This window comes from Chiloscyllium plagiosum, chromosome 25, assembly GCF_004010195.1.
Source record: "Chiloscyllium plagiosum isolate BGI_BamShark_2017 chromosome 25, ASM401019v2, whole genome shotgun sequence".
NCBI classification, from domain to species: Eukaryota; Metazoa; Chordata; class Chondrichthyes; order Orectolobiformes; family Hemiscylliidae; genus Chiloscyllium; species Chiloscyllium plagiosum.
The window spans coordinates 48,293,629-48,308,874 of NC_057734.1; the positions used below are offsets into that span (position 1 = coordinate 48,293,629).

Below are 15,246 nucleotides of genomic sequence, written 5' to 3' on the forward strand. Positions count from 1 at the left end.
GTTTGGCACAACACTGGGCTGAAGGACCTATTCAAGTCCTTCACAGTTGTATGGTCATGTTCTGGAACTCTGCCTGGAAGGGTGGGAGAAGGCAGAAACCCACACTGCAGTTAAAATACACTTGGATTGATTCTTGAAGCTGCATAACATGAAGTCTGTGTTCAGCCAGGAAGCACAATTCAAGATAGTTCTCTGACCATTACAAGTGTGCTAGGATGAAAAGCAAATATCTCCGTATGAGGGTCAGTAATAACTTTTGCTTTAGACACCTCCTGTAGAGGATGTTTTAATCTGCTAAGATTGTTGTTATGCAGTTGTTGGTGCACCTCTGTTTCAACATCGCAGCCTTCTGTGTGTGACTGTCTTTTCAGGTTTTTCTGCAAGACATGTTCCATGAGTATTTGCTGCAATTGCCTACTACTTTATCACATCTCTCCAGAACACTGTTACCATGACATTAAGCAGGAAGTCATTTTGAAGAAGGAGGAGTTGAAACAAATGGTGGAAGCAATCCAAGAAAACCACAATAAATTCACTGAAGCCAACGCACAACTGAAATGCCTGCAAGAAAGCCTGGACATTATGAAAAATAATACAGAAGCATTAATAAGGCAGAAGGCTTCTGCCACTATTCAAGAGATTAATAGGCAAGGCGATGCACTGCTGGAAGAGCTAGAGAGCGAGTGCAGTTCCGTGGTGAGGGGATTGACCAACAGTCTGAACAAAACAGAACAAATAATTAAACGATTGGGAGCAGGGAAAGTGCAGGCGGAAAACCTGCTGAAGTTTGGTAGCAGTGAGGAAATGATGATGATGTACAATACAATCAAGTCAGCACTGACAGCTATTGTCGTTGAGACATTAGAGGACATAAGGAAGGAAGACACTTGGATGGAGTTTGTAGAATGCACATCAGAAACGGAGAATCTATTGGGAACCCTGATTACCAAAAAAGGTAACTGATACTTAATAAGGATAGAAAATGTTACTTTGCATTTGACCCTATGCTGGAGCTGCAAATGGGAATATTTGATGGGGACAATGTAGAGGAGACTTCATTCTGTATCTAACCTCGTGCCTACCTACTCTGGGAGTGTTTGATTGGGGGGTAGAGTAGATGGAATTATAGTCTGTATCTAACCCTGTGCTTATCTTTTGTGTGAGTATTTGTTGAGGACAGTGTAGAGAGGGCTTTAACTGTATGTAATCCTGTTCTGTACCCATACTTGGTATTTGGTGTTGTAATGGATGAATATGCTCTCAAGCATGAAGCTTTCCTATGAAACTCCCTGTTAAATTGTGTATTACTTAAAGGAGCTGTGAGATATTGTGTTATAGGCTATCTTTATTAACTCACCAGCTCACTATCTTCTTTAATACTGGCTTCCTGTTCACTAATTCATGTCCCTTTACTAATCCTTTATTTGCTATAACACTGTTTCGTTCATTCATAATACTGCGGTTCTGTAGTATATTTTACTATTACAAGATGGACGAAAATTAAAGCGATACTTCCCAACCCATTACTGCTCATTCACACCTTCAACCCCTATAAGACCTATTTACATCAAAAACAGCCTCTGAATAAATGTCAAAGATTACTAATCTATTCAGAACAATACCATTCTTGCCATCACGTCTCCATGACCTCCCCAAAACTATGGAAAGATTATAATATTAATCAGCCCTTACCTACCGTGTCTCAGACCTGAATAGATTACAGAACACCAAACATTTTCCCCAATTAGTATGTACTTGTTCAATACCTTTATATCTGGGCTGTTATCCCTTTTAAGAAAGTAGCTGTCAAATCAGCCCTAGCCTGAAATTGCATGAATGAATGAACCTGTCATTAGCAAATAGTAAACAAATCTCTCAACCCAGCTTGCAGCAATCTGTACAATATCCTTTGTTCTTTTATTAAGTACAAGTACAGTTTCTAACTTAGTAAAATATGCGAGGCCTATATGCTTTAATATTTACTAACTTAAAAGACAAAAGGTCCCAAACCTCTTAATGAGGCAAGCAAACCAGACAAACACTGTTAATTCTATCAGGAGTAGCAGCCAGCACTTAGCACATAAAGATGTACAGCACGGAAACAGACCCTTTGGTCCAACTTGTCCATGCCAACCCAGATATCCTAATATTGTTGTAACTGTACCAGCCTCCACCACTTCCTCTGGCAGCTCATTCCATACACGCACCACCATCTATGTGAAAAAGTTGCTTCTTGGGTCCCTTTTTAGATTTTCCTCTCTTCACCCCGAAACCTAGGTCCTCTACTTCTGGACTCCCCCACCCCAGGGAAAAGACCTTGTCTATTTATCCTATCCATGCCCCTCATGATTTTATAAACCTCTATAAGATCACCCCTCCACCTCCGACGCTCCAGGGAAAACAGCAATTGCCTATTCAGCCTCTCTCTCTACCTCAAATGCTCCAACTCTAGTAGCAGCCTTTTCTGAACCCTTTCAAGTTTCACAACATCCTTCCAATAGGAGGGAGACCAAAACTCCATGCAATATTTCAAAAGTGGACTAACCAATGTTTTATACAGCCGCAACATGACTTCCCAACTCCTATACTCTGACCAATAAAGAAAGCATACCAAACGCCACTTTCACTATCCTATCTACCTGCGACTCCACTTTCAAGGAGCTATGAACCTGCACCCCAAGGTCTCTTTGTTCAGCAACACTCCCTAGGACCTTACCATTAAGTGTATAAGTCCTGTCCTGATTTGCCTTTCTAAAATGCAGCACCTCATATTTGTTTTAACCCACCTTCTATCTCCCAGGACAGAAGCCCCTCAAACCTTTGTTTTATCTATAGTACACAATGACCACCATAGTAATGGAATTTTATGTAAGAACTATATTTCGGGATTCTACTGCCACCTCAAACTTGCACTACTTGTGGTTCCCTAACAAAAGAGGCTATTTTCGCCACAAGATCCTTCAGAACACAGCTCCAACTTTGAGGAGCCTCGTTGACATTTATCCAATCGCTCTTCAGAAATGTGAAGTTTGATGCATTATCCTCTGACTGAAAACTCATCTCTGTAACACCTCCATCTGATTGCTCCTGTTTTGGTTTCAGAACCAAGTGAAAGAGCTGATGATTCTGAAGTTGAGGATGTGCTGCTGGTAAGTGCTACGTAGGTGGAAATGGCTGCTGGGTGGAACCTTTTTGAAGTTGGCTACTTAGGCAGTATGGGATACCCAATTCTGTGGTGTTCATATAATCAGCAGGCTAAAGGAATGGGATAGGATAGAAACAAGGAGCAGGAGGAGGCCATTTAGCCCTTCGAATGGTTTGCATTCCAATGTGATCACAGCTGATCCTCTATCTCAATGTCATATTCGCACTTTCTCTCTCTCTGCCAATTTGCCTTTAACGTCTAAACACTTTTTAATCTCTCTCTTGAATATACACAGTTACCCATCTCCACATCCTTCTGTGATAGTGAATTTCACAGGTTCACCAGCTTCTGAATGAAGGAATGTTCCCTCCTCTCATTCCTAATTGGCCTACCCTGTATCCTGAGGTTGTGTTCCTTGGTTTAGACTCCCCAGCCAAGGAAAACACCCTCCCTGCATCTAGTCTGATATGTGGTTCAAACCAGTTCCCCCTCATTCTTCTAAACTTCAGTGAATACAGACCCTGTCAAACATCTGCTGCAATCCTTTTATCACAAGCATATCCTCCTGAGACCAAAAGCGTGCACAATACCATCTCTATGACTCCAGGTGTGGTCTCCACAAAGCCCAGTGTGACTGCAGTAAGATGTCCCTACTTCTGAACTCCAATTCACTTGCAATGAGGACCAACATGCTATTTGTATTCTTAATTACTGCTGCACCTTACATTGACTGGTGTATGTCACACTTCCCAATATATTGGTATTTAAATAGCACTCTACCTTTCTGTATTTCACACCAAAGTGTAAACCTCACATTTATCCGCATTATGCTGCGTTAGCCACTTAACTGATTTAGATCACCCTGAAGATTCCTTGCATCCTCTTCACAATCCAAATCCCAGCTAGTTTTGTGTGTTAGCAAACTTATGGATATCTGTCCCTCTCTGATGAAGGGTTTATGCCCGAAATATCCATTCTCCTCCTTGGATGCTGCCTGACCTGTTGTGCTTATAGATTAGATTACTTAGTGTGGAAACAGGCCCTTCGGCCCAACAAGTCCACACCGATCCTCCGAAGAGCAACCCAAGACCTATTTCCCCTACATTTACCCCTTCAGCTAACACTATGGGCAATTTAGCTTGGCCAATTCACCTAACCTGCATGTTTTTGGACTGTGGGAGGAAACCGGAGCACCCGGAGGAAACCCACGCAGACACTGGGAGAATGTGCAAACTCCACACACAGTTGCCTGAGTTGGGAATTGAACCCGGGTCTCTGGCGCTGTGAGGCAGCAGTGCTAACCACTTTTCCAGCACCGCACTCTCAACACTTACGGCTATATATCATGAGCAGCTGGGCAAAAAGACGGCATCCTATGGTACATCATTAGTCATCTCCTTCCTGGAAATTGACCAATTAATTTCCAGTCTGTCAACCAATTCTCAATCCATGTCAGTATATTACCCATTTTTGAATTTTGCCTGTCTAGCCTCTTATGTAGGACCTTAACAAAACAAAAACTTGCTTGAAATTCCAATGCACCACATCCACTGGTTCTCAATTATCTAGTTACGTCTTCAAAGAACTGCATTATGAAAGTTAGAGTCACATGCTGACTGTGTCTAAGGCTGTTAGTATCGTCTGCTTTGGATCGGGGCCAGTTTGGCAATAGCTGCTGTGTGTGTGTGGGTATATTTGTGTGCAAGTACCAAACTTTACCCTGGGAGTCCTAATCTTTATTAATTCATTTATGGGATGAGGACGTCACTGGCTATACCAGTGTTTATTGTCCAATCCTAAAATTAAGCATCAACCACATTGCTGTGGGTCTGGAGTCATATATTGGCCAGGCCAGGTAAGGATGGCAGTTTCCTTCCCTGAAGGACATGAGTGAGCCACACAAGTTCTTTTTTCATGACAATCGACAATGGTCTCATGGTCATCATTTGAGTTTTAATTCCAGCTTTTTATTTAATTCAAATTTCACCGTCTTCCATGGTAGGTAGGATTTGAACCCGGATCCCCAGACCATTACCCAGGTGTCTGGAATAACAGTGCAGTGATAATACTATGAGACCATTGCCTTCCCCACCATAATGCATCCTTGCGTGAATTCTCTGAGCTGCGATAGTAAGTGAAGAAGCTTCGATGTTCCTTCTATTACACGACTAATTAGGAATCTTGCCACGGTTCTCCAGTTTTACTCTACATTGGCTTTACCACCACAAAGGAGCAGGCTAGTGCCTTTATAACATTCCGGCCTCAGGAGAGAGGGCTCTTGACAGTGATTCCAATAGTACCTGTAGAATGTTTTACTGTTGTCCTGTTACCAGGACTCATTTTCAAGTCATGACCAGGACAGATCTTCAACAGAAGAGAGCCCAGCTAACCTGATCCGCCCAGCCAACTTCCTGATCCGTCCAGGAGCTGAAGGGATGCTCAGAGCAACCGCTAGCAGCACCGATGAGTTTGAGTTTGAGAATGTGATGTCGCCAAACAGTAAGTATCTTTTTTTTTTAACATCCTTGTAAACCACAGGTCTGGCCTACATTGGGGTATTATTTATGAATGTAAAGAATGTAGGAGTAGGCCACTCGGCCCTTTGAGCCTGTTCTGCCATTCAGGTGAGATTCTGGCTGCTTTTGTATTTAACACCATATTCCTGCTGGAGCCACATTATTCTTGAAGTTTTTAATGTTAGAAATCTATGACCTTCCATGTCCCTCTGTGTGATAGCGAATTCCAAAGATTCCCCTCCCTCCAGTCAAGTTCTTCCTCATCTCAGTTTTAAACGGTTTTCCCTTTATTCTGCAAGAGTCTCTCATTCTAAACCCCTCAGTCAGGTGAAACATCCTTCTTATATTGACCTTGTCGATCCCTGCAAGAACGTTGGATGTTTTGAATGAGATCCTCTCCTTCAGAACTCTGGAGATGATAAGCCCTAGAATTCCCTGCTCATGAGGGTATTGGGACAGAAACAATAGATACTTTTAAAAAGAAATTGGATGGGCACTTGAAACAAATAAAAGGAGGAAGCAGGTTCAGTAGGAACTATCATAAGGGAGCATTTGAAAGGGAACATCTGCAGGGTAATGAGGAAGGACTGGGATGGATTGAATCACCCTTTTCAAGTGCTGATTCAGGCACAGTGGGGCTGCTCTTGTGCTGTACACAGTGTGAAGATATGGGGTAGGCTATGTAGGACTGAGATCAGAAATTTCTTCACCCAGAGAGTGGTGAGCCCGTAAAGTTCTCTGCTGCGGTAAGCTGTTGAGGCCAAATCAGAAGGAAAAGGTTAAAGGTTATAGCTTTTAGGACTAAAGGGATCAAAGGGTATGGGGAGAAAGGAGGATTGGGGGGCTGAGTTAAATGATCAGCCAAGATCAGGGTGAATGGTCTACCCCAGTCTCTCTGTTTCTGTGTTTATTTGTATAATTTAATGATTTTTCTCATGTACCCTGGTCTGCTCCTTCCTTGGGTTCACACGCCCTAAGAACTGTGTCACCTTCAAAACATAAAATCTTCTCAGGTTGATAGGAAGGAGGCCGTGTTTAATTCAGGCTGGTGCCAGTGTGTGCTGACCCTAGTAAAGTTTCATGGCCTGGTTCACTGACAGACACCTGGTGGCTGCTCAGGCAAAGCAGCAGCATAATGCTGTGCAATAGCCTGGCTGAAGGACCTCTGCCCGAAGGTGGGAAATATTTTAGGATGGATTTCCCTCCCTTTTAGGTGGCCTCGTTTACTTGTACTGAGTGAGGATTTGCTCTGGCTCCCCTGTGCCATCTCGGCTAAGTGGAAGACTTTAGCACATTTAGATTTCTCTGTTAAGTCACTGAGAAATCTGAGTGATTCCTGCCCCGGGTGTCTGATTGAATCTTGCTCTTTCTCTGATCCATCTCCATTCCTACCCTTTAAGTGGACAGGAAAGCCATCTCCATATCCATTTTAAGGGTGAGATCTTAACTTCAGTATGTTTCCCATTGGAGGTCAGGTTCTGATACAGGGTCAGACCTGGCTCCTGTTTCCTGCCTCTGTGTCAAAGATCCAGGCCAAGGCATTTCGATTCATTTGTGCAAAAATAACTATTCACCCTGTCACCCACATTAGAAACAGCTTTCCTCCACTCTGTCAAAACTTCTCATGATTTTGAACATCCCTAAACCCTTGTCATGAATCAAAACCAATCCCAGTCTGTCTCGACGGAGCTGAATTCCGTAATTCCTCCACCATTTATTAAACTGTCTCCAAGGCTGTGACAGTCTTCTCAAATAACCATGCCCAAAAAATGAACACCATCTTCATCAAAGAGCTCAATCAAATGTGCCAACCCTGATTTTCCTGTTTTAAGGAAAAAAGATCCTTAGTTTAAATACTGACTCCATATACTTCCAACTGGCAATTTATTTGTCACAGGTTTTAAAAAAAAAAATTGTTCATGGGATATGTGTTGCTGGTCATCTCTAATTTCAATTCCGAAGTGGTGGTGACTTTCACGAATCATTGCTGTCCATTTGGTGTAGGTTTACCCACAATGCTGTTAGGGAGAGAGTTCCACATTCTGGACCCAGCAACAGTGAAGGCGATCTGTTTCAAAGTTGGGCTAGTGTGCGACTTGGAGGGGAGCTTGGTAGTGTTGCTAAGTGTCTGCTGGCTTTATAATCGAGGCCACAGGTTTGGAGGGAGCTGTTAAAGAAGATTTACAGAGAAACAGAATAATTTGCTCGGTTTGGGTTCTGCCAGGTCCACTCCCCTCATGTAAAAGCAAAATACTGTGGATGTTGGAAATCTGGAATAAATACAGAAAGCGCTGGGGAAACCCAGCGTTTCTGGTAGCATCTGTGAAGAGCGATGAAAAACACAATTACTATTTCAAGTCTAGAATGACTTCTGTGTGGAACTGCTTCTAGCCAAGATTCTACACTCAGCACTTGTAGTTATAGATTGTTGTGTACGCTTCAGCCTTATTCTTTGCTCTCATGTGCTAGGCTCCCCCATTATTGAGGATGGAGATATTTGTGAAACCACCTCCAGTGAGCTATTTAATTGTCCTCCATCATTCATGATTAGATGTGACAGGACTGCAGAGCTTAGATCTGATCTGTTGGTTGTAGGATTGCTTAGTCCTGTCTGTCACTTGCTGCTTATGCTGTATGGCACACACATTGTCCCAGGTATGCCTGTGCTGCTCCTGGCATGCCCTCGAGTTCTGTTTCTTGAACCAGGTTGACCACCTAGGTTGATGGTAATGGGGGATAGAGAATCGTAGAGTCATACAGTATGGAAGCAGACCCATCGGTTCCAACTAGTCCTCGCACCGACCATGCTCCCAAACTAAACCAGTGCCACCTGCCTGTGTTTGACCCATATCCCTCCAAATCTTTCCTACCTGAGAATGTATCCAAATATCTTTTAAATGTTGTAACTGTACCTGCATCCACCACTTCCTCTGGTGGTTCATTCCACACATAAACCACTCCATGTAAAAGAGTTGTTCCTCATGTCCTTTTTAAAATTTTTCTCCTCTCACCTTTAAAAATATGTGTCCTAGTTTTCAACTCTCCCACCTTAGGGAACAGACCTTGTCTATTTAGCCTATTCATGCCCCTCGTGATTTTATAAACGCCCATACTGTCACCCCTCAGCCTAGTTTTATAATTTAAACCCTCCCTTCCTGGCAACATCCTGGTGAATCTCTGAACCCTCTCCAATTTAATAATTTCCTTCCTATAACAGGGCGACCAGAACCTGCATACAGTACAGCAGAAGAGTCTTCACCAATGTCGTGTACAACCTCAACATGACACCCCAAAACCTATACTCCAAGTCTGAGCAATAACCATTAGTGTACTAAATGCCTCCTTAAACATCCAGTCTACATGTGATGCAATTTTCAAAGAATTATGTACCTGAACCCCGGGTGTCTCTATTCTGCAACATCACCAGGGCATCCGATTTTAATTGTATAAGTCCTGCCCTTGTTTGTTTTTTTACCACAATGCCTCACCTCACATTTCCAAACTAATTGGCAAGCCCTGTATAGACTGCTGCTGCACACCATCCACATCGTTTCCCTCCTCCACCGCCTTGGTGTGCCACATGCCACCAGGCGGTGGGGATCCCCAGTGGAGGGCTCTCTAACGTGGGAGTCCTTTCCCTTTGATCTATTCAAAGTCTGTCCCATTTAACATGATCCAACACGATGGAAGACATTCTCCGTGTGAAGGCAGACCTTGCCTCCCCAAGGACTGTGAAGTGGTCACTCTTACTGATGCTGTCACGGACAGATGCATTTGTGGCATTTCCCTTTTTGTTTGGTTCCCTTACTATCTGCTGCAGGACCAATCTGGGAGCCAAGTCTTGGTGGTGGGCTTTGGAATTCCCCATCCAGAATTCATTCTGGAGCCTTGCCACCTGCCATGTTTCCTCCAAGTTGTTCAACATGGAGTAACACTGATTCTTCAGCCAAGGGAGGAAGGTACATGATAATCAGCAGGAGGTTTCCTTGCCCATGTCTGACCTGATATACCAGATTCATGGAATCTGGAGTCAATGTTGAGGACTCCTGACTGTATACCACTTTGCTGTCACCTCTGCCTGGTCTGTCCTGACAGTGGAACAGGATATCTCCAGGGATGGTGATAGTAGTGTCTGAAACATTATAAGGTATGATTCCATGAGTGTGACTGTTTAGCTTGACTCAGCTGTGAGACAGCTCTCCCAGTTTTGGCACAAGCTTCCAGCTAAGAAGGACATTGCAGGGTTTACAGAGCTATGTTTGCCGTTGTTGTTTACAGTGCCAAGTTGCCCTCTTCTAGCGATTTGATACAAGTGAATTGACCTGCCAGGCCACTTCAGAGGGCAGTTAAGCATCATCTACATTGTTGTGGGTCTGGAGTCACGTAGGCCAGACCAGGACAGACTTCCATAGGACAACTGACAGTGGTTACAAGGTCACCATCAGTACACATGTCTTCAATCTCTACAAAGGCATTGCTCAAGGCAGCACTTGTAATGAGCTGTTCTTATCTCTTCCTGTAGGCTGTTCGCAAGGTCCACACCCAGGACAGAGTGACTCAATGGACTTTCTCAGACTGCCATTCACAAGTACGGCAGGACAACTGGAGGGGGCAGGAGAGGAAGAGGAGAGATCTGAGCAGACTTTGATTCCAGGTCCTGGCTGCAGTGCATCAGTGTGTCCAAGTGGACGTTCTTTCCCAAGCAAATTCATGGAGAAGCACCAGGTATTAACTTTATCCTTCGAGTGTGCCTCCCTGGAATCCGAGAATAAGCAGCAGAGTCTGACTGTGGGAGGGATTTGTACCACTCAGAATATCATGAAGCCAGTGTCCACTATCTGCAGGGAAAGCTTCACGGTGAGGAAAAAGACTGAACACCCAGTGGCATTCTCTAGGGAACACTGGACGAGGTGGGACTGCAATGGTAGTGTCAGTCCAGAGACCAGGCTATTCTTGTTGAGACACTGGTTCAAATCCTATCATGGCAGCTGGTGAAATTTCATTACAATTAATGAATTGGGAATAAAAAAACTAGTCACAAGCTATAATGTATTGATATATAGACCAATCTGGTTCACAAATGTCCTTTGGGGGGAGGGGAAAAAAGAAATCCACATTCCATTACCTGGCCTGGCCTAACATGTGACTCCAAACCCACAGCAATGTGGTTGAATCTGAAATGGCTGAGCAGGACACTCCGTTCAAGGGCAGTTAGGGAAGGGGACCAAATGATAGTCATGTCAGTGATACCCACATCCCCTAAATAAAGGAAATAAAGCACCAAAGCTCTGCAAAACATGGGCCATTGCTGTCAGTTTGGAAAGGATAGGCAGTATTCCTCTGGAATGTGCAGTAACCATGGGCTGCAGTAACTCAGTGACCGTGGACTGTGCATGTACAGCTCATTAGAATTCCAGCCATGGAGACTGGGATCACGTGCCCCCAGATAGTCCGACAAGGTGCCTCCTTCTCAAAGTGGCTGCACCCTCGCCCACACCAGCCAGACAGTGTCTGACAGCAAGAGGGCGGTGCAATTAGTGTCTCACAACCAAGTGTCAGAGATCTGTGGTCTTTCTGCACCCAGTGAGTCACAGTCATGACCTTGCTGAGAAGAGCAATAGTTGTTGCTCGGAGACCACTTCAGCCCGGTTCATGGTTCACAATTAAACCAATCAGCAAGGTCAACCAGAGGGTGAGTATAGATCAGCCCCGTTTTTGTGTGTCCTGAATTATACTGACCCTCTTTGAGGTTACAATGCTGCTTTCTTCTGGTGAGTAAATGGTTCACAAATTGTCAGCTCTGAAAACAGGAAGCACTGCCAATAGTGAGCCTCCACTTGAATGGAGGCTGGGCTGTAGGAGTAGGTGTTGTTCGTCGAAATAGTTCTCACTCATTTCAAGGGAATGTTGCTGGCCATGAAAGATCTTATTGCTGATCTGATGGGGGGATCTTTTCCTGACTTCCACAGCAGGAATCCATTGTCTGTCATGATCTCTGGATGTGTCAAAGCCATTAACACCAGTGTTTTATGTGCGAAGTATAGTTATTGTTGCAGTCAAGTTTTGAATGGAAAACTTTGACAAATAGCCAATGTGATAGTAATCAGAAACTCTGTTTGTGGGACTTTCCTGACATACAAATCTTAGCCTCAAGGAAACCAGAGCTAACCTTCCTGCTTTCCTTTGAAATAGTATCATGGGGTGTTTTGTATCTACTTGAGGGCAAATGGGATCTCAGTTTAGTGTCTGCTCTGTAAGTCTCCTGCAAAACTGTACTGGATCGTCAGTTTTGATTGTGCTTTGGTCTCCAGAGTGGGCCTCGAATTCATGATCTTGAGAGTATCACCATTGAGCCAAGTTGGAGCGTAGTTTCTGTTAATGGACCAGGACTGATTAAGGCAGCTGAATAGAGCCCTGGTCCCTCCACTGGAATTTACTGCACAGCTGAAAGGGGAATGAAGCCTTCTAAATGAGCAATGAGCTGGAAGCACTGGTTAATGAGGTCACAGGTTTTGCCTGACACTGAGCTCATTTTCTTTTCCCACAGAAAGTTCCAGACAAACAGCAGGGCAAACAGTTGTGGTCACCGAAGGATGGAAAAGTGACAAGTGCCAAAAAACAGTGCCTGCACTCTGAACATAATTATAGTGTGAAGTTTGCCTCTGACAGCCAACCTGAGCTTCTGGTCCAGAGCAACGTGGAATGGACCATGCTGAACACTTCCCCTGAAATTGATAAGGATCCCTGGCAACTGCCAGCAGGTTAGGATGCAAAGTGTCTGTTTTATTGTGAGGCAAGGATTGTAAAGCACATTCCACTCGCTGTGAGCTGTCTATACTATGCATATCTTCTAGTGTTCAATACAGAGCTACAAAGGAAGTCCCACAACCACAAGAATTAAGTATCCTAGGCTGATGCAGCATGGGACTAGATTAAGAGTAAAACTACCTCTACTCTCTGAAACTAAAAGTAAAGGTCCCTTGATCGATACTGCCCCCATCAAACACTCATGGTACTGCATGGGTTAGATACAAAGAAAAGCTTTCTGTGCAATGTCCCCATCTGCCACACTCAGGCCAATTGTAAAATGAGATTAGATGCAGAGAAAAGCTCCTTCCATACTGTCACCATCAAACCCTCTCAGGACAAGTGCAGAATGGGGTTAGATATAGTGTAGTACTCTGCCTACGTAACTCACAACAAACACTTTGTTGGGAGGTGGCTGATGAGCAGAAATGTGGGGGCATACATATCAATAAAGGATTAGCAGGATATGTTTGTATTTATTTTGGAATGGTGAAGTCTGAGGGGTGGTCTGATTGAGATCTTTACAATGAATTGTTTGGAGAGGAGAGATGTAAAGAAAATGCTTTACTTTGTGAGGAGTAGAATAACTAGTAGCCCTCCAATAGAAGATAGTCACCAAGAAATCCAATCTTTTTGGGACTTTGAAAGAATCTTTACCAAGTGACTTATGAGAGTGTAGAATTTTGTACCATGGGAAATGTTTGAAGTGAATGGTATGAAGATATTTAAGGGGAAGCTAGATCAATGTATGAAGGGGAATAAAAGGTTAAGATGATAGATGAGGAAAAATGGGAGGATTCAGACATCAGAAAGGACTGGTTAGGCTGGCTTGTTTCTAAACTGTGTATGCTGTGTAGTGTACCATGTAGCTGGATTGAATAAAACAGAAATTCAGTCACTTGTGGATGTCGTGAGGTTCAACATTTGCACCTGCTAGCTTGCCTCTCGTTGATGTAATATCCTTGCTCATTCATGGGCCCTCATGTGGTGTCTCTCTGCTAGTGCAGTTTCATTCAATGGACAAAATGACTAATACCTTTCCAATCTGTGGAGAGACAAACAGTTAATGTTTCGCATCAGTTGCCCTTAGTCAGAAGTGGCAAAGGTTAGATATTTTACCACTTTTGAGTAAAGTATGATGGGAGGTGGGAACCACCAGATGGAAATTTCTGTGAAATAAAATGACAAAAACAAGTAATGAGGCAAGTACTAGAAACAGAAGAGATGGAAATGGAAATTGTTGCACCACCAAGACTGTTGCCATCAAAAATAGTGGTGGCTCAATGGTTAACACTGCTGCCTCTCAGCGCCAGGAACCTGGGTTTGATTCCAGCGTCTGGGGACTTTGCACATTCTATTCGTATCTGCCTGGGTTTCATCTCATGGTCATAAGATGTGCCGGTTAGGTGGATTGGCCATGCTAAATTACCCGTAATGTTCAGGATGTGTAGGTTAGGTGGATTAGCCGTGGCAAATGCAGGGTTACAGGGGTAGGGTGGTGGGTGGGTGGATGCTTTTCAGAGACTCGGTGTGGACTCAATGGGCTGAAGGCCCTGCTTCCACACTGTAGGGATTCTATGAAACAAAGTTGAAGCTGCTTTAAAGTTGTTGAACTGAATGTTGAGTCTGAATGGCCTTAAGTGCCAAACTGAAAGATGAGGTGCTGTTCTCATTGCGCTTAAGTAACAGACCGAGGACAGAGAAGTTCGAGTGGAGTGGAGAACTAAAATAATGAAACTGGAATTGCAATGGGCTGATGCTGCAGACTATTTCACAAAGTAATCTCGTGACCTGCAACTAGTCTTCTCAGTTTGTGGGCGGCACGGTGGCACAGTGGTTAGCACTGCTGCCTCACAGCGCCAGAGACCCGGGTTCAATTCCTGCCTCAGGCGACTGACTGTGTGGAGTTTGCACATTCTCCCCGTGTCAGTGTGGGTTTCCTCCGGGTGCTCCGGTTTCCTCCCACAGTCCAAAGATGTGCAGGTCAGGTGAATTGGCCATCCTAAATTGCCCATAGTGTTAGGTAAGGGTTAAATGTAGGGGTATGGGTGGGTTGCGCGTCGTCGGATCGGTGTGGATTTGTTGGGCCGAAGGGCCTGTTTCCGCACTGTTTTTAATCTAAAAAAAATCTAAAAAAGTAGAGCAGTTTACAGTGCGAGCAGCAAATTCAGTCCACCAGATTAAAGGTAGTTGACCACTGTTTCACCTATAATGGGGATTAGCTGTTTCAGAATGTGGGGTGTAATGGTAATAATACAGGTCGTTCTGTTATAATGCATGTTTTGTCAGTGCGATTTTGCTGTGATGTGTTTGACGAATAGGGTACACTGTTTCTAAAGTGCAGACTTTAAAATGTGTGTTGGCATTAATAAAATTGTAATGCCAATGCTTTAAGTGCTGTTTCTAAAGCATGATTTTTCAATAATGCAGGGTTGCACAATAACACAACCATCAAGTTATAGAAGAACTCTGTACAGAACTCAAAATCCAGACAGGCCTGTTTGAAACCCTCCACCATGAAGTTTGATTAATAAAAGTGTAGAATCAAACTAGTCTGAGTCATGGTGACCATTACTCAATCGTCCACTGTTGTGAAAACCCATCAGATTAACCCATCAGACATATTTTTAATTATTGAGAGAATTTGATGATTAGAGGGGAAGGCAGGAAAGTAGAGTCCAGGATTATCAGATCAGCTAATAACAGGTTGGTGAGATTGCGCACTTCTGCTGCCATGGGTTATGGTCACCTCTCTGTCACACACACACACACACACAC

At 43.8% G+C, this 15,246-nt stretch overlaps 1 protein-coding gene across 1 annotated transcript in view; it reads left to right on the forward strand.

Moving 5' to 3' along the window:
* The window catches only part of LOC122562430 (protein PML-like), a 95,334-nt gene that overhangs the window by 12,116 nt on the left and 67,972 nt on the right, over nt 1–15,246 (forward strand). Inside the window, exons 3-7 of the mRNA XM_043715287.1 lie at nt 372–955; nt 3,103–3,149; nt 5,479–5,644; nt 10,184–10,386; nt 12,209–12,422. Coding sequence (XP_043571222.1) covers nt 372–955; nt 3,103–3,149; nt 5,479–5,644; nt 10,184–10,386; nt 12,209–12,422 — 1,214 coding nt within the window. The remainder of the gene's footprint in view (nt 1–371; nt 956–3,102; nt 3,150–5,478; nt 5,645–10,183; nt 10,387–12,208; nt 12,423–15,246) is intronic.